General features: G+C 48.7%; 1 protein-coding gene across 27 annotated transcripts in view; it reads right to left on the bottom strand.

Moving 5' to 3' along the window:
- The window catches only part of DLGAP2 (DLG associated protein 2), a 1020080-nt gene that overhangs the window by 644860 nt on the left and 348984 nt on the right, over nucleotides 1–26236 (bottom strand). For 2 of the 27 annotated variants that reach the window (XM_024345429.3, XM_024345430.3), the window contains exon 1: nucleotides 16045–16167. The exons of the other annotated variants lie outside the window; for them this stretch is intronic. In XM_024345429.3, coding sequence (XP_024201197.1) covers nucleotides 16045–16078 — 34 coding nt within the window. In that variant the 5' untranslated portion in view covers nucleotides 16079–16167. Of the gene's footprint in view, nucleotides 1–16044; nucleotides 16168–26236 lie in introns of those variants that run through there. 27 annotated transcript variants of the gene reach the window in all.

Genomic DNA, 26236 nt, shown 5'->3' with positions numbered 1-26236 from the left:
ACGCTAACAGCAGAGAAATGGAATACAGGCAAAAAGAGTAGGTGGGAACTCTGTAATTTCAGCTCAATGCTTCTGTGAACCTAAACCTGCTCTTAAAAATAAATTCTATTAATTTAAAAAACAGTGCAAGCCACTGTTCTTTCCATTGTTAATAATGTTCTAGATGAATAAATGTTCTAAACCAGGAGAGCGTCTCTGGAGGGCCAGCGTGTTGAGGGAGCTGGAAGGGAAGGGACTCACCATCCCTCCCATCTCGAAATTTAGGAAAACCAGGGACAGAAGGTAACCCTCACCAGGTCCCGGTGGGATTTAAGTTCCTCTGTGCTTGACCTGGAAGCAAGTATTTATATTGTAGAGCTGGCAACAGCCACAGAGGACATGGCATGGATGACGCCCCTGGAGTTATGCACTAGACAGTGGTGTGGGGAGAACCAGGGCTGTGCGGCGGCCGCTGGAGAACTCGTGCACGCACAAGGGCGTGTGCTGAGACAGCTGTGAGCTCCGCTGTGTCACCCAGAAGAGTTATGAAAAAGGACACAGGAAGCTTGCATCTTCTTGTGGAAAAGGGGGGTTTGATAAACTATGCTAAGATTTTTCAGTAACCACTGCGTGGGCTAATCTCTCTACAGAAACAATGGAGCAAAACACATAGCTCAAGGGCTTCTTAAGAACATTCTTAGTATAAAACTTAGAGATGTTATTTTGGCAGATTTCCCAGCAAATGTTGTATGGCCATTGGTGGTTTAAACAATCCTGAGCATACACCATCTCACCTTCTTGTTAGCACACCAGTTGATATTATGAAGTACCTCTGGTAGACAGTGGAGCCCAGAATGGAATTGGGGTCCAGTGATGTTCACCTAAAAGTCCAACATCTCAGTGGCAGCAAGAATAGGAAACTGACTCACTTTAGAAGCTGAGGCCCTGACATCACCACCGCCCCTTTGCTCCTGAGAACCACGGATATGATGGGACTGCCGTGTGACGAGCTGAGTGTTTACTAACAGGTGTGGGTAGAACTGTGCCCTGCAGGGGCGTGTGCTGAAGCCCTGGCCCAGGACCTCCCAACATGGTTGCGTTTAGAAACAGGGGCTGCTACAGAGGTGACGAGGTAAGGTGAGGTCACGCTGGAATGGAGGATCCTGCCCCCACATGACTGGTGTCCTCATCAGAAGCAGAAACTGGAGGACAGACACACATGGAGAACACTGCATGAAGGTGAAGGCTGGGATCGGGACTATCAGGCCACAGAACCCCAAACATTGACAGCAAACCAGGAGTGTGGGGGAGCCCGGGACAGACTCCTCCTCCCCCTCTTGGTATTGGGGGGGGCCCGGGACAGACTCCTCCTCCCCCTCTTGGTATTGGGGGGGGCCTGGGACAGACTCCTCCTCCACCTCTTGGTCTTGGGGGGGCCCGGGACAGACTCCTCCTCCTCCTCTTGGTCTTGGGGGGGCCCAGGACAGACTCCTCCTCCACCCTCTTGGTCTTGGGGGGCCCGGGACAGACTCCTCCTCCCCCTCTTGGTCTTGGGGGGCCCGGGACAGACTCCTCCTCCACCCTCTTGGTCTTGGGGGGGCCCGGGACAGACTCCTCCTCCCCCTCTTGGTCTTGGGGGGGCCCGGGACAGACTCCTCCTCCCCCTCTTGGTCTTGGGGGGCCCGGGACAGACTCCTCCTCCACCCTCTTGGTCTTGGGGGGGCCCGGGACAGACTCCTCCTCCCCCTCTTGGTCTTGGGGGGGCCCAGGACAGACTCCTCCTCCCCCTCTTGGTCTTGGGGGGGCCCGGGACAGACTCCTCCTCCCCCTCTTGGTCTTGGGGGGGTCCTGGGACAGACTCCTCCTCCACCTTCTTGGTCTTGAACTTCGAGCCTCCAGATCCATGAAGAAGGGGATCTCTGGTGTGAGGCCCTGTGTTATGGCAGCCCAGGACACTAACACACTAAGGGGAATGGCCTTTAACGATGAGGAAGACGATGCTTCATTCCTAAAACTCTGCCAACTGCTAGGAAGGAGACGTACAGACCGCAAAGTTTCTAACGTCATTCACAAGTGAAAACGGAAGGCGGCTCAAGAGAGGGGCTGAGCCGTGGCCCTGGCTGGAGCATCACAGCCCAGAGGCCATCCTCCGAGACCAACCCAGGTGTGGGCCATGAGCGGCAGATCTGCCTCCTGTTCCGCAAGAACTTCGAAAGCATCCTGCCCTCTAACCCATCCGACTTTCCGCAAAATACCGCACGTCTCCCGCATGGAAACTGAGGCTCGGAGACGGGGAGCTGCGACTCACTGCCACGTAGTGAGCTGGGACTTGCAGCTCAGTGTCTGTGTCAGTGCCGTGTGGGCTGCGGACAGCCGGCGGGGGCTCATGCCATTCCCAACCACCAGCACGCGGTATAGGCTCATTCCTTCACAGGCAGGAAGGCGGGTGGCACAGGGGCGAGGGGAGAGGCGGAGAACGTCAGGTTCACCTTCATGGGACAGGCAAGCTTGTGCCGCCTGGAGCAGGCCCAGCCAGCCTGTGCTTTTAAATCACTTGTGGATTTTCTAGATAACGTTGTTGTGAAAACATCCTCCTACCTTTTGCTAGTAGTATGAATTCCTCTTTCTCTTTGAGAGACACACCTCAAATGCATCTTCCAATTGCTCTCTCTGGAAAAACCCCATAGAATAACTATTAAGAACTCAGGCCAAGACCATCCTGTGATTTTTCGGGTCTTTTTTCTTTTTTTTTTCTTTTTATTTTTTTGAGATGAGGTCTCCCTCTGTTGCCCAGGCTGGTCTTGAACTCCTGGGCTCCAGCAATCCTCCTACCTTGGCCTCCCAAGGTTCTGGGATTACAGGCCTGTGTTGGGACACCGGGCCTCTGAGCTATCTTTACAAAGAACCATCTGCTCATCACTCAGCCCTGACATACAACATGCCCTGGGGTCAGATGCAACCTTGCTCTCACTGACGGGCCCTCCTGCTTCCACAAAGGACCTGAAGGAGAAGGGAGAGTTCAAGTGGTCATCAAGGACGTCACGTACAAAGACCTCAACCAGTGCGGAGTATGTCTAACTTGTCCTCAGATTTCACTTGTGTGCAGAGCTTTTGGTACTTAAGCAAACTTCTGTCCCATCTCCCCTGCAGGGGATGAAAATGCCATCACAGAAGAGGACAGTAGAGGGGAAAGCGTGACTGGAACACAGGCACCCCAGAGACCCACAGAAACAAGCCCATTGCAGGAGACAAAGGGGCTCTGGGAGCCTGACCAGCCACTTCCAGAACACCCAGCTGCAGTTCTCCTCCTGCGGATTCCAGCACCCCACAATGCACGCCTCAATCCGCATCGCCTGCTCTCCTAGGGATCCTTCAGCTCAACTTTTCCTTCCCTCACGCTCCTCAACAAGAGGGTCCTAACTCGAAAAGGCAGCCGGAGTGGTCATCTGGGCAGAACCTGCCCCAGAGCTCTGCAGCAACTCCCACTCATCTGAAAAGGAGGGGCTGTATGTCTCAGCCCCAAGTGGTGAACTCCATTGAGTCTGAGGACGTCGCCAGAGGGATCACCTGGCACAGCAGGTGTGTGCAGTGGGCACCGTGGTCCCCACACCCCGCTGCACTGTTGTGAGATGTAGTCGCCACCCCCTACTCCACCCCTGGCTGCACTGTTTGTTGGTGAGACATGGTCACCACTCCCCGCTGCACTGTTTGTTGGTGAGATGTGCTGCACCCCTGCCAACTGCAAGGTGACCAAGGAGAGTTTCACTGGGTTGACCCCATGCAGGACTCTGCTGGTGATGACCCAGTGACCTCTTGGAGGCTGCAGATCCCTTTGTTGGGCAGTACTGAATTTTCTTGGACCTGCATCAAGTCTATATAATCTTAAATGATACACCAGATGACTTCTAAAAAATCACCCACGCCTTGACGACCTGGTCACTGGAAAGACGAGGAGTGGGAAACGCTCTCTTCCTTTCCCCAAAGTTTAATACCGAGGTCCATTTTCCACCTAATTCACAAGCGGATCAAACGCCTCATCTTCACCTTGCAAGTCTGTTACTGATCTAGGCTTGCTCTTGGTAGGAAGCAAAAAGAGGGGAGTGGAGAAGCCCCTGAGCCAGGGCAGCCTCGGCTGTGAAGGTGGGAGCTCTCTCTGTCCCCGGCATTCACTCACTTCCCTCTGTCCCACATGAAAGGGTTTCTGTATTCTGATGTTAGCTGGACACACTGTAGGCAGAGACTGAGCATGATGTGAACTGAAAGGCTGAAGAGAAATTCTGTGCTGCAAACCCTTCTGTGACAGTGAATCCTGAATATGTACCTGGGTGAGTTCAGCCTCAGTCTGCTGCAAACCCTTCTGTTACAGTGAATCCGGAATATGTACCTGGGTGAGTTCAGCTTCAGTCTGCTGCAAACCCTTCTGTTACAGTGACTCCTGAATATGTACCTGGGTGAGTTCAGCCTCACTCTGCTGCAAACCCTTCTGTTACAGGGAATCCTGAATACGCAGCCGGGTGAGTTCAGTCTCAGTCTGAAGGTAAATGTACAAAAAACATCAGAACTTACTCCCCTGGACTCTGCCACAGAATAACAGAAGATAAAAATATCCACGTGTGAAAAGATAAAGGGTTTGGGAAGGAACGGCAGTTCTCAGGATTACTAACTTCCTGCATGGGAGCCATGCATGGGAAATGTTTCTGGAAACCACTGGCCAAATTCAAGTTCCAGGCCATCTACAAAATGCACACAGCTCCTCTGTGCAGGGCTGTGCATCCCCTTCCACATGTCTGTGCCATGTTCCACCATTTCATTCAAGTGCTTCTGAGAAAACAAAAACCATCTTCGGAAAAGTAAGAGAACGCATGCTATTTATCCTGAATCAACCGTTTTGTTCTTTTAAATTCTGAGCTCAGGAGCAAGTATATTTTTTCTGAGTTACATATCCATGTCTGTATTTCCAAGGCTAATACAAAAATAGTTCTATCATAGAACCCCATGATCATTAAAAAAAATTTCAGAGTGACTATTTCTTAACGTATTAACTACAAAACTTTATAGCTCCCTGTAATTTAGTAAAACAAATGATTTGGCTATTTGTTTTATACCCAGTTTTTTTACAATTTTAGTCTTTAGAGCTGATTTTGGAAGAATATATAAATTGATATGTTCCAATAGAAGAAGAGAAAGATGATCTCAAATGATTTGCTGGTGTCATTTCTATTGAATAAATGATTTTGGAAGGTGGAAGACAGACCTGGAAGCCAGATCGTGCCTCAACTCAAAATAACAGCTACGAGACTGACTTCAACAGTGGGCTTTTATTCTCTTGGGTAAAGCACGGTGCTATAATGATTGTGACAACATAAGATCAGAGGTACAAATGAGAGGTACAAATGGGGAGTGATAATTAGTCGGATACAGCTAAAAATCCTAATGTGTTACATAGGAACTCCCTAATTAAATTAATACAGTAACAGCGGATTCCGTCTCAGCCAGCAGGGAGAAATCCCAGAGGCACAGGGTCCCCGGGCACACTCAGCCTCCCCGAAACCTTCCCGGCAGTGGAGCCCCACAACGGCCTCTTCTTCCACCCCAGGTACGTGCCTAACAAACGCTGGCTAAACAGAAAGTGTCATTCTCCACCCTAAACAGAACCTGCCAGTGTAAGCACTGTGTGCAGCTGATGTATTTTTAATAAGAAGCACATCTTCTCCAGGAGAGCATGATGGTGAACAGACTTGCTTGATCTGTTTTGAAAGGATAGCAAGGTCAAACCCACCAGCACCTTCACTGAACACACACCCAATGCTCTCGGGAACAGCCACAAGCCAGGCCGCACCTCCCTGCCAGGTGCCTGCACTACCGCGGGGAGAAACGCTGCGGTGAAATCAAACACGCGTCGAATTCTCCAGGATAACGCGAATGAGGACTCTGCATTTCAAGTCTCCAAGAACATTCTTACATTGGAGGACACCCAGTAAAGATTTCTACGAATCAAATTCATCAAATTTTCATTGGATGATCACATGCGAGAACCAAGATTTATGAATTATATGGATGAAGAATTAATGAATAGGAAGCTTTTTTCTTTCCAAAATGTTATTACAATGTCCACCATCCCCGATGGAAGTGGAAAGCTGGAGAGAGTGCCCTGCATCTGAACACCATCAATCAGGAGGCTCCCGGTCCCCTCACAGTCCCTGGGGGAATGTCTCTCGATGTCACCAACTTTTCTGTAACTGCATCAAACCCGCACCCCCTCCACTGTGTGCCTTGACGGTGGTTGGTGGCACGACTAACTCTAAGCACGACTTCATGGCAGGACGGAGCCAAAGATCATCCACTCCCTGATCCGAGTGGTGTCTGCAGCCATTTCTGCCTTCAAGGCCCAGGCAGCGCTGGCCGGCCAATGTCCAGCACACTGACGAGAAACCACGTACAGCCAGCACGGCACCCAAACCACCCACTCAACCAGGCTGAAACGAGTTCCCTAAACTCACAGGCCAGGGAGCCTCCTGCAGCTTGCAGGGCCAGGTCAGAAGGACATGTCACTTTTTAAATGTTTGACTAAATAACTGGGTGATTAAGTATATTTCTTTTATTGACACACACACATATTCACTTCACTGACATTTATCTATACACACACATATTAGGAAAATAAATCAAAATTGCACACATCCTTGGAGCCAGTATTCCACTGTTATCCTAATAAGTTGTATAATATTCACAAATCCTTAAAAAAATAAGGCTTAAAAATCGGGATCACTGAATGAACCAGGTGGAAAATGGATATGAAAAAAATTAGACACAGAAAATAGAAAATGGAAAGAATCAGGCTAGCACTGTTTTGTGAAAGGCACATGATAAGAAGGGGAATCCGGATCCTGTCTGCTACCGGGACGCCCAGGAGCAAGTGTTCTGCTGACTGGTAGCTGAGGACAGCTGCCCCAGCCTAGGCCAGCGCACCCCCACCCAGGAGAGACTGCACATCGTCCAGGGTGGTGCTGGAGGAGGGAGGGGTGTCATCCAGGAAGCCACCCTTGAAAGTCAAGCACCGTGGAGGCGGTCGAAGTGGTTATTTCAGGCATTGTGGAAAGTGGTGGTTATTCCTCTCACCCACAAGAAAAAGGTGACAAGTGGAGTCTAGCTTAATGCTGGGTTACTCTAGAAGTACAGTTTTTATCATCACACAAAAGCTAAAACTGGAAAGCACCACTCACCATCCTCTCCTCCCCAGCTTCCGCTTGGCAGCTGGGCTGAACTCAGCTGCGAATCCGTGGGAGGAGCAGCCAGAGGGAGGAGACTAGGAGAGAGAGGCCCGGGTCGCCCCCGAAACACAGGACCCTCATTCTGCTCAGTGAGGTGCCGGCGCTGAATCTTATCCACAGCACACTGTTTGCTAAAACGCCCCTTCTGATTTGGAAAAGCAGCCATCGGAACACAGGCTGAGTCTTCGAGGGGCTTCCCCTCTGCCTCCTGATCCTGGAGCCAACGGTGCTCAGTGCTTGTCGGCAATTGTGGGGTCTGGAGAGTGAGGGCGAGGGGCGAGTCGGAACAACCACAGCCCAGCTCAGAATACGCGGACGGCCTCTCTACACGGAAAAGCCAGCGCGTCCTTCTTCCTGTGCACAATCATTCATTCATTCCAAATACTAGCTGAGGGAAAACAGTTTTGAAGGCTAACTTTCCCCATGGTCTTTCCTGTAAGGAGGGAGTGAGTGTTTGTGTCTGTATGTGTGTCTGAACAGACACACTCACACTTTTCACATACGCGTATGTATGTGAAAGCTGCACCTTTCAAACTGTCTTTCTGTTTGGAACATGAGTAGACATTGGACAGTGCCGAAATCACCCCTCACCTGTGAGATATTTCAAAGCCGAAGGACACGGATTTGACTTTCACGTGTTTTCACGACACATTTTTGGGTTGTATGTTGATGTTATAAATGGCAGAAGCAAGAGCATTTCTAAAACTCTTTGTGAAATCCACACACCTCCCTCAGGAACCACCAGATCTATTGGGCCCTGGCAGGGCGAGCCCATGTCAGCTGCTGCTCACCAGGCACCCGGGACACGGGGCCTCTTCTCTGCCTAAGTCCCTGCTGTGGCTTCTCGCAGCTGACCTGAACCCACACCATGAAAAAAGACCTCCTTCTCCCATTTAAGACAACACAGAACTCAGGAAAGGAGGCAAGAAAGGACTCGCCGAGTCTACAAATCAGCTGAAGCCAAAGAGCAGAGAGCAAAGAGGTGAACAAGATGCCCCAAAACCTTCTCAGGTTTCCCTCAAGTAGAGGTTTTCAGGAAGTAGCGTAGTGATTTGGAGAAAACAATGTTTGAATATGCACAGCGCCAGAAAGACATACTTTTAAGTCCAAGAACAAAACATTTCCAAAGCTAAATGTGTGTTTAATGTACTCTGATCTAAAATCCCTTCCCTCTGTCCTCTGATGCAGCTTTGGGGAGGGAGTTCAGCCTGGCAAAAGGAGGAAGGGAGGGGAAACTGAGGCCTCTCTAGCTTGGCTTCTGGCCTCTTCCGCAGACGTGAGGCAGCCACAGGCTCTCACAGCATCCTCCTCCGCAAGACACGCATTGTGTCTCCACCTCATCTTGTTGTGGAATCCAAACATGATGTTGAATTCCAAGCCCTCAGGCCAGCACTCAGCATTTGGTGAGCACAAATAACTGTTATCGTAGGTACAGCATTATAATATCATATTAAGTATGGTGCTTATAGGAGTATATATTATACTTTAATGACGCTATTTTTAAGCAAAAGACAAGACAACTGAGGTGGGAGCCATGATAATTTCCACGGTGAAGGGACAGTAAGGCTCGGACTCTCGGATGTGCAGGTCCCACTGTTCTCCCCAGAAACCATTATCTCAAAAAAGCAAAAATGCAAGTCCCGGGTTGCTGAGCCTTCTTTTTGTAGCATTCTAAAAATGTTACAATTGACCTTAAGGGCTGAGAGGACAGGAGCGTGTGGAGGACCCAGGGCATGGGAGAAGCCGGCCTGTCCTCCAGTGAGACCTGGCCTCCTCGCGACCTGTCCAGGGGCCCCAGCTCTGTCCGGCCCGGCCGGCGGCCCCCACCGCCTCTCCCACTTCCCTGCCCACCAGCCCCTTCTTTTCAGTTTAAACAAGACTGTCTTAGCAAACACAATTTGGGGCCCAATCCATTCTCCACAAATATTTGCCAAGAGTCCGTATCACTCTTCCAGCCACAAAGAATGCTGCTGCCGCATCAGCTGCAATAAATGTGTGTCCAGTGCAGGGCAGCGCTACCCACGAACTTCGGCTGGGGATTTTTAATGTTTGTTCTTGTTACCCAGACTGGATTTCCATTAGGCACATTCCTGTCAGTCTTTCAAGGACTGGGTCCCACAGAGGTCAAAGGCCAGGCCAGAACCTGCCCTGACCCCAGCCCCTGGGGCTGCCCAAGTTCACAGATTCCCTTTTTTATGCAAAAATCCTCACTCTTGAAGCATCTTCTTGACAAACAAGCTCAGGGAGAGGACGGGCTGGAGAAAAAGCCCCCACGAGGTCTCCCTGGGAACACTCACAGGAAAGCACTTGGGGAGGGGCCCATGCCCCCAGGCAGATCCCGGACCCACATGCGCTGAGCCCCCGCTGTGCAGCCCTTCCCTCCCTCCGTCCTTGTTCCCTCATCTCCCCGCTCCTGTGCGTCCATCCTTTCCCTCCTTCTCCTCACGTAGCAGCAAAATAACAGCACAGGATGCAGAGATAGAGCCACTGCTAGCCACCGGGAGAGCCTTAGTCCCCACCGGGGAAGCCTCAGACCTCCCTGCACACCACTGAGCAAGGCCAAAACCCAGCACAGACAGCCTCAAGCACCGCTGAGGACGTGGAGGAACAGGAACTCTCATCCACTGTTGGGGGGGGGGGGGAACAACGCAGCTGCGTTGGAAGACAGTTGGGTGGTTTCTTACAAAACTAAGCACATGCTTGTCACATAATCCAGCAATCGCATGCCTTCATACTTACCCAGATGAGCTGGAAACTTACATCCACACGAAAGCCTGCACACAGATGTTTATGGCAGCTTCATTCATCATTCCCCAAACTCAGAAGCAACTGAGATGCCCCTCATAAGTGAACAGATAAACTATGAGCATTCAGACAGTGGAATAGCACTCAGTGCTAAAAAGAAATGAGCAGCTAAGCCAGGAAAAGACACGAAGGCACCGTAAATGCACATTACAAAGTGAACGAAGCCCATTTGAAAAGGCTGTGCACTGTCGTTCCCATCAAATAAATGACGTTCTGGAAAAGGCAAAACTATAGAGATAGTCAATGGTCCTGTGTTTGCCAAGGGCTCATGAGGAGGGAGGGAGGAGTGGGCGGAGCAGAGGGGATTTTTAGGACAGAGAAACTCCTCTGTGGGCTGCTGTAATGGGGGGGTGTGTCGTCATCAAACACCTGCCCAAACCTATGCAGTGACAATGCCAAGAGTGAGCCGAGGTGAACCACGGACTTCGGGTGAGGATGACGTGTCGTGTTGGTCCATCAGCTGCACTAAATGCACCACTCTGGAGGGGACTGGGTCATGAGGGAGGGCGTGGGTGGGGCAGGGGCCATATGGGAACTGTCTGCACTTTCCACTTAATTTTGCTGGGTACCTAAAACTGTGCTAAAAATATTAAGTCACACACACACACACACACACACACACACACACATCACTCAACCACCTGAGTCTCAGTTTTCCCATCTGAAAAATGGGTGTGGAAATGGTTGCACAGGCGTGCGTGAGCTGGGCATGGCCCCATGTGGAGGACGGCACGGCTGAGACACGCTTCCCACACGGGCTTCCTCAGCGTGGCCCGCTCCCAGGAAGCCTCTGACCTCCCAAGTCTACTCAGGAGCCTGCAGCTTCCCAGGCACCAGGTGATGCTCCTACAGGCAGGGCCCCTGCTGGGTGGGCACCACAGCGGGAACACCAACAGGTCAGAAAACCCAAAGCAAAAGCGCTAGGAGGGTAGAACCTCCTCACCAGAGCACACCCTTCAGCCTTCTCAGTCTCTCCTTGAAGAACAGGGAGGAAGCCCAGGAACTGGGGGTCAGATAGGACTTGGATCCAGGCCAGCAGCACGAGGTACAGGGCACATGGACAACGTGGCCACAGCCCTGGTCACAGAAGGATGGGAAGATCACAGAGGGGGCTGCGGGGAGAGTCTGGGTCAGAGCCACCCACCCACCTGGGATCAGACGGAACCTGAAGGAGGGAAGGAGACCAACCCCTCTCTGCAGCAAACCAGACACCACCAGTCAGAGTCGGGCATCGGGGGGGCCCCAGGCAGCTTGGGCTGGGGATGCGGCAGAAGCCACTGGGCCACCTGCTGCAACCAGGAAGCCCCTGAGGTCCGAGGCAATGGGTATCGTGGGCTCTGACGGTGACTTAAGAAGAAATTGGGACTGAGACTATGCTGGGCCGCAGCTCTCCCAGGTCCCATCAGGGTCCTTTTCACCACGAAGACCTGCCCTACAAGCACAGCTTTGCCATCCAGACAGCAGGGACGGAGGTGCCGCGTGTGGAGGCCAAGGACAAAGACAGGTCAGTGGTGGGGGAGCTGCCCTCCTCACTCAGACTTGACCATGGTGGGGAACTGTCCTCACTCAGACCTGACCGTGGTGGGGAGCTGCCCTCGCTCAGACCTGACCGTGGTGGGGAACTGTCCTCTCTCATACCTGACCTTGGTGGGGAGCTGTCCTCGCTCAGACCTGACCGTGGTGGGGAGCTGCCCTCACTCAGACCTGACCGTTGTGGGGAACTGTCCTCGCTCAGACCTGACCGTGGTGGGGAACTGTCCTCACTCAGACCTGACCGTGGTGTGGCGCTGTCCTCACTCAGACCTGACCGTGGTGGGGAGCTGCCCTCACTCAGACCTGACCGTGGTGGGGAACTGTCCTCGCTCAGACCTGACCGTGGTGGGGAACTGTCCTCACTCAGACCTGACCGTGGTGGGGAACCGTCCTCACTCAGACCTGCCCATGGTGGCGAACTGTCCTCACTCAGACCTGACCGTGGTGGGGCGCTGTCCTCATGCCCTCACTCAGACCTGCCCATGGTGGGGAGCTGCCCTCACTCAGACCTGACCGTGGTGGGGAACTGTCCTCACTCAGACCTGACCGTCGTGGGGAACTGTCCTCGCTCAGACCTGACCGTGGTGGGGAACTGTCCTCACTCAGACCTGACCGTGGTGGGGAGCTGTCCTCGCTCAGACCTGACCGTGGTGGGGAGCTGTCCTCGCTCAGACCTGACCGTCGTGGGGAACTGTCCTCGCTCAGACCTGCCCCACAAGCCAGCGAGCGGACCTAGCCCCAGCAACTGCACAGCCTGGACTGGACACCACCACGACGTGGCCACGCTCAGGCTGGACAGGGTCCAGCTCGGCAGTGTCTCCTCTGAGGGCTCCTGACACTCAAGTCAGGCCCAGAGCATTTTCCCCACAGACCACGCAGGAGAATAACAACTCGAAAGCAAATAGCTAGGAAAGATTTCCCGGAATTCCTGGGACCCAGGCCATCCCTACAGACAGACCATCCTACAGAACTATTCGGGGGCTTTGACAGTCAGGATTCTGTCTCTGAACTGCCCCCACAAGGAGCAAACGATGTACTTAAACGGGATAACCAGAAGTGCAGACGTTCAGCACAGATGAATCTCAGGAGAGTATCGAATTGGAAGGAAGACGAGCATAAAAGTCTCTGATGATCCCATAAGAAAGGAAGCACACGGGCATCTTTTAAACATTTCATAATTAACAATGTCATTCTTAAGGCACAGAGCTCATTTTACAGAGGTCACTGGTTTAGACGATGTTGTACTCCCCAACCACAGAGTTACAAGCAAAACGCTCCGTGTTGTGTGATAAGAGACAGAAACTGTCGACTCCAGCATGAATATGTGCTTTCAGTCTCTACTGAATACAGTGCTGTTTTAACAAAGATGTGTGGTCAGGAAAGTAATTTCACAATAACTGTTCTCTAAATGAAAATGTGATGACTTTTTTCCTGATGCTAGTCATATGAAAAATGCGAATTTTACTGCCAGTTGTTATCTTGAAATAATCTTGAATAAAATCATGACCTAATAATCAAATTCCTGGCAATGGCTGTATCTTTGAAAAGACCTTACTGAGTCAGAGGTTTAGACACAGCTTCAGCGAACACTGGGTTGTGTGCACAGAAGCTCAGGGGTGAATAACTCTGTATTTTAAACTGAGAGAGTGAATAAAGGCAGGCGCCCTGGTGCGTGGAGACGTATTTTCTCAGAAATCCCCTGGGCACGCTGTTTGGTGGGTGGGAATCAGCCGCTGTGTGGAGGTGTCTGGCTGTATCTCCAGACTCACACAGCAACAAACTGTGAATGCACAGCACGCCTTTCAAACCACCTTTCTACACCTCTCATGATACCGCAACGCTCTTCCATGCACCCACCCTTCACTGTTCCTTAAACAGATTCTCCACATTAGGTGTGTGCAGGGGCCGGGTGTGTGCATGTCAGGGTGGAGGGGGGTGAAACGGACCATGCTTGTCTTCCTAATAAGCATTTGTCCCTCTGCCACATGCAGCAGGATAAAAGGAGAGAGGAAATACTCGCTTAAAATGTTATATATAATTGGCAGAGCTTAATTTTTATGTGTTGACTACGTGGAGAGGTCACATTCAGCCCGCGTTGACAGCGAATATTTTAGAGAATGTCAAATTTACTAAAGACCTCCTTGTTGAAGAAAAAAGAAAGCCATCAAATTAAATAGTGTTTAAATAAAACAGATATTGCCTTAGAAAACAACAACTGCAGGTGGTTTTGAAGTTATCAATGCCAGTTAAATAACATTTGAGTGGATGTCATTAATGCTGGTTTGAAGTTATTCATTCCAGTTAACATTTGAGTGGATGTTATTAATGCTGGTTTGAAGTTATTCATTACAGTTAAATAACATTTGAGTGGATGTCATTAATGCTGCTTTGAAGTTATTCATTCCAGTTAACATTTGAGTGGATGTTATTAATGCTGGTTTGAAGTTATTAATGCATTTGGTTTGAAGTTATTAATGCTGGTGAAATCACATTTGTTATATATCCATCAAATATACAACATCCCCAAACAGCACCCTGGTTTGGTTGTATAAAACGGGTTGCCTGACATATGTGAGGAATTGTGTGTACCTCTTGCAGCTGTATTTTTCCAATTTGAACACTGTATATACACACGACTTATTTTCTGGTTATCCAGTTTTGTTTTAACCATAAATAAGTTGACTTGGCTTAAAAAAGCAATATTCATTACTTGCAGGTACTTACTGTTGAGTAATTGTTGCAAATTGGGAGCAAGAATTAAACTTAGTAAAATAGTCCCACACCGCCCCACGAGCCATTGGATTGTCCCCATGACCTAAAGCTTTCCCATAGCTGCAGTTGTTCCCAGTGAAACTCTCTGTCCTGGGCTGCAAACCCCGTTAAAGGCTGGCATCTCCTAACTGCTTTTCTGGAGAACCATGTCATCCTGCGTATAAATGTATGAATGGCATGCATGGCAGACGACCCTGGCTGCGGAGGCCAGCACTTGTTGCTAAACAGCAAATGTGATTCACCAAGCTGGAGAGAGTCCCACCGACTTGCTCTGTTTCACGAGCAAATTAAAGGCCACAACAGACACCATTTTAACACTAAACCTCCGTGTGGAGAGGCACCGAGCTCTGGGAACAAAATTATGAATGAAATAGTCGATACCCACCTAAATATGCACAAACCAATAACAGCTTCCTATTGGCCATGCTCAGTCCTGTACAGAGTATAACATTTTAATGTAAGATATTCTGGTCATTGATAACAGGAACTTTTAAAGCTAGCAATTACCTAGATGCCTAAGCTAATACATCCTTTTACCGACATTCTATTTCATCAGAAAGAGGCTAGACAATACCATTTAAAGAGGTGCATATTTTTGCACGAGGTAAAGCAAAAGCAAAAGCAAAAAAAAAAAAAAAAAAAAAAAAAAAAAAGCCAGCATACTAAGGCAAGAAGCACATAAAGAAAAACCCTCCCAAAACACAGTGGACCATCGTCTTGTGGATTGCACAGGTGCCCGTCACTTGTTACAAAGTTCCCCACTGCTAAGGCCCTTTCTGGATGGTACAACCCCGAGACCTCAGGGATCGCAGAGACCCTCATCAAAATGTGTGCACTCGGAAGCATGCTTCCTCTAAAATCTCAGCAATTCCCATCACACTTAAAACACTGTCTCTTCAGACAGAACAGACGACAGTCCACTTGGTCAGCTAAATCTTGGAATCTCTGCTTTTGAAGAGGTTGTTGGTCTTAATAACAAATATATGGCAGCACTTTGCAGCGTATCAGTCAAACATCTTCCCTCTTTTCTTTTTATCCTATTTAATGCAGCTGATAAGAGGCACCCAATCTTTCACTGCACTCAGCATTACAAAGGAAGCCGTTTCCACAGGCTTCTCACTCCATTGCTTGCATAGAAAAACACAGGTCTTAATAGCTGCAGGTCCCTGGATTTACTCATTCCCAAAGGAGTACTGAAACCAGCAGCCCGGCTGCTGCATCTTTGCTATAGCAAATGGAGAATAAGCTGGAACAGCTCCTGCATTACAAATTGCTCCGGTATTCGGTGATTATTGGAAAAATGGTTAGCTGAAGACTGAACTTGTCTCCTTAGAATTACAGCACCGTAGTTCTGGATAGCTGTGCAAGAGCTTTTCCCCCAAAGCCTCCTGGCCATTAAGATGCTCCCTGGATTACAGTCATACTAGTCTCCCCCCCACCACCCCCAGCTGCTATCACAACGACTATCAAGAGATGAGTGCTTTACTTATAAGAAAGGCATGACCTATGGCCATGAGGGAGGGAGGGCAAGGGAAAAACATGCTGCAAAGTATCGAGGGAAAGTGGCTATTGTGATTAATTAGTTGAGTGCTACCAGCTGGCCACTGTCTACCTGATGCCACCGCACCAGGGGAAGTGGACGTTCCAGGTACAGAAAGTCAGAAATGAGTCATCCTTGACTTACCGAGCAGAGCCTCCTGCCGCTCCGTCTGCAGCATCCAAACGCCGAGTGCAGGAGGCGTCTGGGCAGACGGGGAGACCTACACTCAGTGAAGCTTCCACATCCTTGCGAGAGAAGCAGGCCAAGACGACCGAGTGTGCCTCCGAGGCTCCAGTCAGCCACAGCCCGGGCCAGGCTGCCACGGAGCTCTGCAAACCAGGCACTGCAGCAGCGTGGCAGGCACAGGACTGCGATGCATGGCCCATATAGTCAAGCATAATAGAAAACATGGATCTGGAGTCGACTCCATGTGGATGTGGGGGCTGCTTGGTGCAGAGCAGGAGAGGTGAGCTCCTTCCTCGTAACAGAGTTAGCCATGGAGATGGACACTTTAATTACCGTGCATGGCTCTCCCCCAGGATATCAATTACAGAAAGCAGGTGCCTCTATCTCCTGTTTTTTTTTCAGATAAATGTCTATAATCTCATTTCACAAATGATCCCTATTTAGACAGGAGCCACCTATTGTGATGATATCATTTGCTCTAGTAGCCATAAATGGGCAACTTCCTAGGGAGCGTCACAGTGCTGACGACATGGGTCTTTATAAGAGTGAGTGGGCAGGGTGCTCGGAGGGGCCCCGTCCACACAGAGCAGCTCCTCCCAGCGACGTCTCGTGCTCCCTGGTGTCTGAAAAGTTACAGAGGAGGAGGAAAGCCCTCCAAGGAAATGGCTCAGTGCAACCTCCGAGAAAGTCCTCACCGGGGAGGGAGAGGGAAGGGAAGCAGTGGGGAGCTCGCTGAATCTGTAGCACAATCTGCCACTCACCTGGGCCCCTGCTCCCTGGAAAACACCACAGGGACGCTCGCTCTCTGTGACAGCGACAGTTTGGGGCGTTTCTGCTGCTGCTGCTCTTGGGAGTAGCGAGACTCCAGCTCTGCTCCACCCGAGTCCACACACGTCTTACCCCAAACAAAATACATGGCTGTGGGGGGGATGCAAATGAGAAGGGGTCACAGGATCCTTCCACAACTCATGGGCCGCAGAGTTATAATTGTAAATTCTAACTGGCAGCGTGGTTTTCCCTCAACGAACACGTGGATGAGCCGATGAGCTGGGACTCATTTCTACACACATTTCAGCTTCCACACGGCCCAGGCCTACAAAGAAAGCTGATGGTAGAAACCACAGTTGGGCCTACACTGGAGAGAGTAAGGCAGGTGTTCGGGCATATTTTCATCATAAAATCTTCTAAGATTTCCCCGCAACTATTCCAGCGACCCAAAGAGTTCACAAGGGATGGGCGGCGATTCCACAGAATGGCTCACCGTGAACAAGGCTGGCTGGCAAAGGACAGCGCCAGGTCTACCAAATCAGATGAGAATCTTCCTGGAAAACAGACCTGGTGGATGGGTTCTTCATGCTGGAAAGGTGTAGGGTGCATCAGGGAATTCATTCCTCTGCCCATGTGGGGGAACTGCCATGGTTGCCCAACATAGAGAAGTATCCACGGTTCACCAATGCCTGTGTTTATTATACAACATCAAAATATCAACACATTGAAGGCTGGGAGACACACTCAGAATGCAAGTAAGTCTCCCTTCCCTAAGATCCCTTGACTGTGAGGGGGCAGAGCCCACCTCCTCTTCCTCAGCAGCACCCCAGGCTGCCCTGGCTGTGGCCTCCTGCCTCCTCCCAGGCCCACAGGGAGGCCAGGATGTGGAACCCGCAGGCCCCTCTCTGAGGAAAAGGCAGCCCACAGCATGCCCTGAAACGTGGGGCAGTCATTCAGTGAGGACACCACCATCACCAGGAGTGACAGGATGAACATCATCCCCCAAAATGTAGGGCCACTGGGATCTTCAGAATGTGATCTTACTCGGGAATGAGGTCTTTACAGATGTGATTAACTAAGGACCTTGAGGTGAGCTCATCCTGGATTTAGAGCAGGCCCTAAATCTGATGACAGGCATCCTTTTAAGAAGAGACGCTCAGGACACAGAGACCCACAGAGAGAGGTGGCCGTGTGAAGCAGGGGCAGGGGTCGGTGACGCGCTTCCACAGGCCTGGAACACCAAGGACACAGCAAGGACACAGCGGAGGGACCAAGGCCCTCAGGGCCTCCAGAGGGAGCCCGCCTTGGGAGTGTATCTATCCACAAGCATTCACCACCTTGGTTTCGGGCTTCTGGCCTCCAGAACTGTGAGACAGTACATTTCTGTTACCTTCAGCCACCCAGTCTGTGGTCTTCATGACGGTGGCCACAGGAAACGGATGCAGCCATGCACGCCCTGAGGCTTTTCCAAGCACCCACTCCGTGGTTCACATCTGACCCTGGGAACAGTTCGCGTCTGACCCTGTGGAGGAACTTGAAGCCCCAGACTCAGGTCCTGAGATTCCGCTTCCAGTTCACCGAGCCATCCCGGCGACCACTTGCTTGCTATCAGGACGTCCCAGCTACCATTTTTCTGGCCCTCTAGAGCCCACTCATACTTCAAAACCACCAGCTGTGAATACCCCCGATCCATGCCCCCAGGGCCACACAGAATGCGATTTGCATCGCAACCGCCCCCGACTCTCTGCACTGCCCCATATGGTCGGTCCCACTGCCTGGCTGCCTTCCCAAGAGGTGTGTCTCTGTCTGTCCTTATGGTTCCTGTGGTCACCACTGCGCCTGCACAGACGTGGAATTCCCTCACCTGCCTCACCCCCCTCAGGCTTCCCACAGGAAAGAGGGGGCCTTGGTCCAAGGAGGCTGACCACAGCATATCTACCCACAAGCATTCACCAGGCATTTGTGAAGTGGTGGGGACACAGGAGGGAGCAAACCAGAACAAAAGCCATGAACACACCCCTGCCTCCGGGAAGCTCACAGCCTAATGGAGGGGAGGCAATGGGGACTGAACAGCCCACAATCGCCACACACCACGTGCCCTGCTCGTTCAATCCTCTTGCAGCCCGAGGCTGGAGCTCCTGGGGTCTCTGTCTCATGGAGGGAGAAACTGAGGCACAGAGCTCAGAGAGGAGCCCAAGCCTTAGGGCTCAGGAGTGCAGATCCAGAGCTGTGTTCCTAAGGAATATGCCACCCCTCGTGCCTCCAAGGAGAAGGCAGGGAGAGTCCATGCCCAGGGGATGCAGGGGTCCCAGGAGGCCCTCGGGGATGGAGTATGCTGGGACCCCGAGGGGTGAGTGGGCAGGGGATGAGGCCCAGCTGGTGATGGAGCCTCTCCCTATAACTGAAGCCAAGAGGATCCAGGGCCCAAAGACAGCTGTCACGGAGCCCCAGAGGAGAGAGCAGCACTGCTGGCTTTAGGACTCCCACTGGACACAGAGAGATGGGCGAGCCTGAGGTTTATCCATGGACAAATGGACACATGGGGGGAGCCCTGGAGACTTCCGTTTATGTCTTCTCTGAAGCAGACGCTGCTATAGCCAACATCTAGCCCAAGGTACAGCCCTGAGATGCTAAATAAAGGTTTGCTGAATTGCATTCCACCTCAAGCTTCTAACACCAGTTTTGATGAGGTCTTTTGAGGTAGGCACAAGTGGGTGTGGCCATCAAGGGCAACGAACACGCACAGGTGTCCGGGAACTCACATGAAGTCACACCACAAGGTGTTTCCTGATTCCTAATCCAATAATCTGGGGTGGGCCTCAAATATCACTTTTAAGATCACTTGATCTTTGTAGCTTGTCCATATAATATAAGGCCAATCTGTCTTAAGAGGTGACAACCACAACTCTTAACTTACCAACCACATACATGACAACAGGTTAAACAACCTACTTGGTAGATGGCTATAAACTTGGATTTTAACCAGCCCTGATGACCCAGGCTTCCCCCTGCTCCCTCCAAGTTGATCTCCTCTTTGCCAACACAGTGCTCCCCATTGCTGAACCACATTAGCCAGCTAGGTTGTTGCATGGCCCCTCGAGGCTGACCTGAGAATGGGTGCATGGGCAGGTATTAGAAGCCACTCTCAGAATTCTATTGATGATGGAACTGGACGATGCAAAACTTTGAACCCATATCACACCGCATCTCACAGCAGAGCATGGCCTGCAGCAGTCAGGTCACCCATCGGAGCCGTGGCAGGTGCTGGGTTCCTACAGAAATTCGGGCTTATTCTCTCAGTGCCAAGTGAGTGATTATTTGTAAAGCAACATCTCCAAAAGAAGGTCTTTGGCAAAATGCTGAAATCAAGACGCACTGCTAGTCAATCCGGCCACACCCCCAGACCCGCCGCTAGTCAATCCGGCCACGCCCCTAGACCTGCCACTAGTCAATCTGGCTGTGCCCCCAGACCCGCTGCTAGTCAATCCAGCCACAACCCCTGTGGGAATACACTCGCATGCAACCCCACGTGATCCTCACTCGGGGAATGTGGCAGAGCAGGGTAATATCTTTTCTTCTCAAAACTATTAAGTTCACCAGAAGCAGACTATTGTTAGAATGTTTTCCCATAATCTTAGGTTCATGTAGAGCCACAAATAAAGCAAAACAAGTTTTCTTGTTTATGCAGCTTGATGTCTCTGGGTCCTAATGTAAAATGAAGGATTTAAGAACGGGAAAATAAGAGCCAGAAACTCAACATCTTTTTTTTTTATTTCTCCAGCCTTAAACATCAAAGCTTCAACAAGTACTTTGTTTTGCTACATTGAATTAAAGATTATCTCCCTTTTGTTCTCTTGGTAACAGATTTTAACCTCTGGTGTTAGTATCAATGAACATAGTCACAATTCTCAAAGATGAAAGGCCACAAGCTGTTCGCAAACAAATCTAATTCAGAGAAAATTACACCGGAGGTTTTCTTGTTTGCCTGGTCCCTGCTTACATTCTCCAGAAAGACTTTGTCGGTGTTTAGAATAGAGGTTTCTAATCTTCTTTCATAGATAGACATAAGAAATCAAGACATTGCACAGCCAGTAAGTTAGAGAGACAATAAACGAACAGCTGAATTCTTAGGCAATGCCATTTATATCCATACAAGGAAAGAATCATCAATTAAAGACTTAGCCCTTGTGTGCATAACCCTAATGTGAATAATGACTTCGTAAAATGGAAAATACGTGCAGTATTTGAATGTTTATATTAACATGAACTGTATGTAATTCAAATTTTCCGGTGTTAAAACTCCTGTTTCTTAATAACCTGTTAATACAGATGGCTAACTTCAACGTATGTAATTAAATTTACCTGTGCTAAAACTCCTGTTTCTTAATAACCTATGTTAATACAGGCAGCTAACTTCAACGTGTAGTAACGGATGCATATCTCACGGGAACTGTGTGTCCTAGGGTAAAAAGTATTCTCACACTGAAAGGTTTCACAGCTTTGAAAGGTAAAACTCTGCAGTAATAATTTTACAACTCATTTTCATGCAGAAAAATATGTATCTCACAGTAGTTCCTCAAACTGCGGGTGTGGATTATTCTGGTGGGTCCGTGAGTTCTCGGGGTTAACGAAAACTAACAAACACGGTCTGTCTCTGTCTCTTCGAGGTGATTTATCGTTATGAAATTCTCACCTCCCTATTTGGGATGTATTCACCAGAAAATGCAGGTAGAGGATTAAGGGGGAATTGCTATTTACTAAGTTACCTACCAGGTACAATTAGAAATTCAGGGGCACAGTTGCATGTACTCATTGCAGCTGGTCTGATGTAAGTGCTGGAATTCCCATTTTACAACTGAAGAAACTGAGATCAAAATTAAGAAACTTCTGGAGCGATGATCTGGCAGGGTCAGAATTCAAATCCAGCTCAGTCTGACTCCAGAGCTGATGCTGACAGCAGCACAGTGCTAACGCATCCCTGTATAAATCCACATTTTGGCACGGGTGTGTCGGTGTCCTGGCACCTTTCAACCGGAGCTGTGCTTCATTACACACATTTTGGAAGTCATTAGTTGGAGTCCTGCTGGCTTAGGGGAAAAATAAAATTTTCTTTAATAGTTCTACAGCAAACAAGAGACTAAAGAATGGCTCTTTGAAACACAGTTCCAAAACATGAAAAAAGTTCCAAAATTAAGACATGTAAATAAGCAAACTAGAAAAAAGAGATGGGAAAAATGGGAGAAGGCTGAGGTAAACCAGGACAGAGGACACACAGAGCTAGAGGAATTCCACCCTCCGCCACATGCACGGAACAGTTACGTGAAACTATGGTATGCGTTAGAGGGGCCACAGATGCCGTGAGTGGAGAGGCCCACGTGACCAGGCCCTTGTAAAACTATTCCACACAACACACTCAACTGAGGTCGTTTGATCAAAAGTTATAACCAGGAACAAACGGGTATTTTTTTTCCTAAAACAAGAATTACATTTTTCTCTAAAAGCCCTCCAGTGTTACACTGAATTGCCTGAGGAAGTCATACAACTGAATGCTTACTCAGTCGTGAAATATTGCTACCTGGGAGCTACCAAGCCCTCTCTGCTCTCAACTCCCTGAGCTGCCTCCATAAGGAGCCGCTTCCCGCATCTCAACACCCCCCAGGGTACACCAAGGTGACCACAATCCAACCCACTCTTTTCTGTAGCTGGCCAGGTATTATTATTCCTGACATCTGAAGATTGAGAAGTAGAGATCCATAGAGATTAAATATCGTGCCCAAATCCTTGAAGTAAGAATCAGGATTCAAGGCCAGATGAGCCTGACTCAGGTGCCCCTCTCTGCTGGCGAGGCCTCCTCAGTGGAATGAGCCGTGAACGCTCAGCATGGCAACGGTGCTGGCTGCCGATTCCCCGGCTATTATGGCAGGGGATGCAGCTCTGGAACCTGCTTTGTGGAGCAGCTGGAAGACGGTGACCAACGGCCTATCCAACGGCTGTTTCCAGCGTCCTATCCGGATGTCCAGCAGTGAGAAGACAAGCGTCCTTGGCTTTAGATATTTGATGGAAAATATTAGTAGGGCCATTAAATAAATAGTCCACATGTAAAATCTCTTATAAGTAATAACTACAGACTTTAAGTAGAAAAATATTTTATCTGATCCAAACAGTAAACCAGATGAAGTCCTAACACATTGATAGATAAGGAACCTAGATATCTTATTATATTAATATTTAGAGCAGGAAGAAGAGACTTACAGTGGACGGATGACTCCAAATCACTGTGACTCTGATTTGAAATGGAAAACAGAAAATCAATTTGCTAGTTTGATAAGTTGAAGCTACAGTTCTTAATGCACTCATCTTCTGTTTCAAGAAAATAGAGCTCATCAGGCCGAAACCACCAGCAAAAGCGCTTTATGTTTAGAGAATGTCATCACATAATCACACAATTGGACAATTGAGAAAAAGTGGTCTCAAAACACACACTGTTAGCATCCATCCTTACAAAACGTCTATTCCGCAGATTTCACTCTTGGTAAAATTTTTAAGAAAGTTGATCCTTATAAACATCTTAAATGTGCGTCGTAACATGGAACTGTTTTCTGACCATGTGGGCTCAACATTCCTTGCTGTGGAAGTGTATTCAATTTGCTATATGCGATTATTGCTTCATGAGGAAAAACTATTTTTGTGTGCCACTGTCTATGAAGGCTGTTATTATTTTGTTCTAGTGCTTTTTATAAAACAAACACAAAGCATTAATGAAAACAGCTGATAATAAAAAATGTTTTAGATAAGTTATGGTTTTTCCTTACAATTTGATTGAGAGTAATTAAGTATCAGTCTCCAAGAGTTTTTTTAAGGTCTTGTCCAGTGCAACAGCATAACACTAATACAATGCAAAAACCATGAATCAAACCTTCCAAATAATGTTAATTCCTGCTGAGAATAGTGCATTGTTTTATTTAAATTAAGCAGCCAATTGTTATCTGATCATTCCTAGGTACACAACCCAAGAGAGGGATGATAAATTACTGGGCATGTTTTATTTAATTTCTATACTAATAATGAACGCCATAGAAAATATAAATATTTGCAGAAATATCATATATTCTGATATACAGTAAGCTAGACTACTTTAATGACAGCACTTATGTAAAAACTTATGTTGACAATGATAGACGTCTACAAAGCCGAAGTGTAACTGGTGACCACAAATCTAAGATGCCTGGAGCCAAGAGTAAAGTCCAAGCCATTTAATACAGACACTGAAACAGGGACACAAAAATGTTTTAATGGTGGGTTTGAGCACAGACATGACTGCGAATGACTTTTATGCATGGATCGTGTGTGTGCGTGTGCGTGTGTCCGTGTGTGTGTGTACGTGTGTGCGTGTGTGTGCATGTGCATACGTGTGTGCGCATGCGTGTGTCTGTGTGTGTGCGTGCGTGTGTGTACATGTGTGCGTGCATTCATGCCTGTACTCAAACCAGGAGAGGAAAAATCTATAGGAAGCTTCGCAGAAACGCCGGGTGCCGCACACAGGCTCAGAGGCTCCCATTTCAGCACTCATGATGATGAACAGCACCCAGCAATGGAAGGCTGAATCTGACCAGGAAAAGGAAGCCGGTGTAACACATTTGTTGTACTGCTAACCACAGATTTCTTTACACAAAAAGACCCAAATAAAAGTGAAATTCATCAAAGGGATCATTTTTAATCTTTTGGAAAATATAAACTCAACAGTACTTGCTCTAAAAGCACTGCAGAAAAGGTTCCCATAAATAGCACAGGAATCCATTCTGCTAGGAAGGAAAACCAGTGACGGTAATGAAAATAAAATATTAAAGTTTTGGTTCTTAAATATTATAATGATTTTTGGCTGCTTGCTAACCTGCCACAGTTACTTGCTTGGTTGTTATGGCAACATTCTGCTAGCACCCAATATGTCAGGCAGAAAGACTGGGCCCTTTGCAATTAAATCCAGGAATTACCCCGTCTCCAAACACGGTACACATCCACGGAATTCCTCGCAGTTATCGGGCCTCTGCTTGGTGTGTTTCTGTGTCAGTCTTCATCACTCACGCGTCTGTCTCTTCTTCAGCTGCATGCACACATTTCACTTCCCAGGTTTTAAAACCCCTGGCCTCAGAGACTGCGAGCTAACTGGGATGACGGAGCTGACTGGGACACACCTGGTCCTTCTGGTTCCTTCTCTGTGGAGATCAAGCTTGCACAAGCTCCTTCCCTTCCAAGGGTATGAACTCATCCCTTGTACTGCCTGTGTAGGAAGCACTTCATTCTATGTTCCCCCAGACTTTATAACCGTCTTGTGAAGAAGGCATTTTACAGATTAGAAGGCTGAGGTCTGATAGCGTTAAATAATTTGCCCAAATAGACTGGCCGGTCACCAGGAGAGAGAAGGTTCCACATCTGATGGATGCGACTCCACGACATCCACGCTTCTATTTTGATTTCTTTTAAATAACCCAAAATTACAAAGCAAAACGTACAGCACCTCTTTTCCATTGCGAAACTGCAAACGGCAAAACACATTACATATGATTCCTTGTTTGTTACTCTACACACGTAAATTCAAGGGGCAGCTGAACATCCTACAGCAACTCCGCAGTGATGAGAAATGTTAGCAAATTTGTTAATTAAGGAAGGTCACATTTACATTTCTCTTGAATATTTGCTTAACCTGGATATCGCCTGGTTCTCTATATAGACATTTGGGGGAAGATTAATAATGAGTTTGAATATTACAGGTATGGATTGCAGCCAGTTCTATCCTCCTTACAGGTTGTCATCGCCCTGTGTTTCTATAGGCCATTTTTCAGAAATGCTCCCAGCCTCTCTTATATGTTAAAAACAAGTCCAGTGTGTGTAACCGAGCCCCTAGAAAACCCCTCCCTGTGTTACCCAGATGAGCTATTCTGATGACCAGGCCAACCAGAAAAAACAAACTGCCCCCCTACTAGGCCAATGCACCATCTATGGGGTTTGTTCCTATAGAAGCTAATGATCCCCCCGCCATCTTTCAAGGCCAAAGCTAAATGCCACCTCTTCCAGGGACCCTGCCCATGAGTCCCCATCAAAGGATTCCTCTTACACAATGCCTGGAATATAGTAACTCCTCCAAAGATGATACTCCCTCCTCTCCCCACTGCCTTTTCTACACCTTACAGCAAACTTTCCCCATTCCTAGTGTATGCTGTGATACCATGTGTTAAAACTACCTGCAAAAATTATTTCCTTTTTACTGCCTTTGAGTCAGGGATTACAGGCTACTGAGCTTTAAATACCCCATGGCATTTGGCATGGTTTTGTATGTAAAGTAAGTCCTCAGGGTTTGTAGAAAGGAGGAAGAAACAGCTGAATG

The sequence above is a fragment of the Pan troglodytes genome, chromosome 7, assembly GCF_028858775.2.
Source record: "Pan troglodytes isolate AG18354 chromosome 7, NHGRI_mPanTro3-v2.0_pri, whole genome shotgun sequence".
Lineage (NCBI taxonomy): Eukaryota > Metazoa > Chordata > Mammalia > Primates > Hominidae > Pan > Pan troglodytes.
The sequence above is the reverse complement of the archived record's forward strand: the minus strand, read 5'-3'. Positions and strand labels throughout refer to the sequence as shown.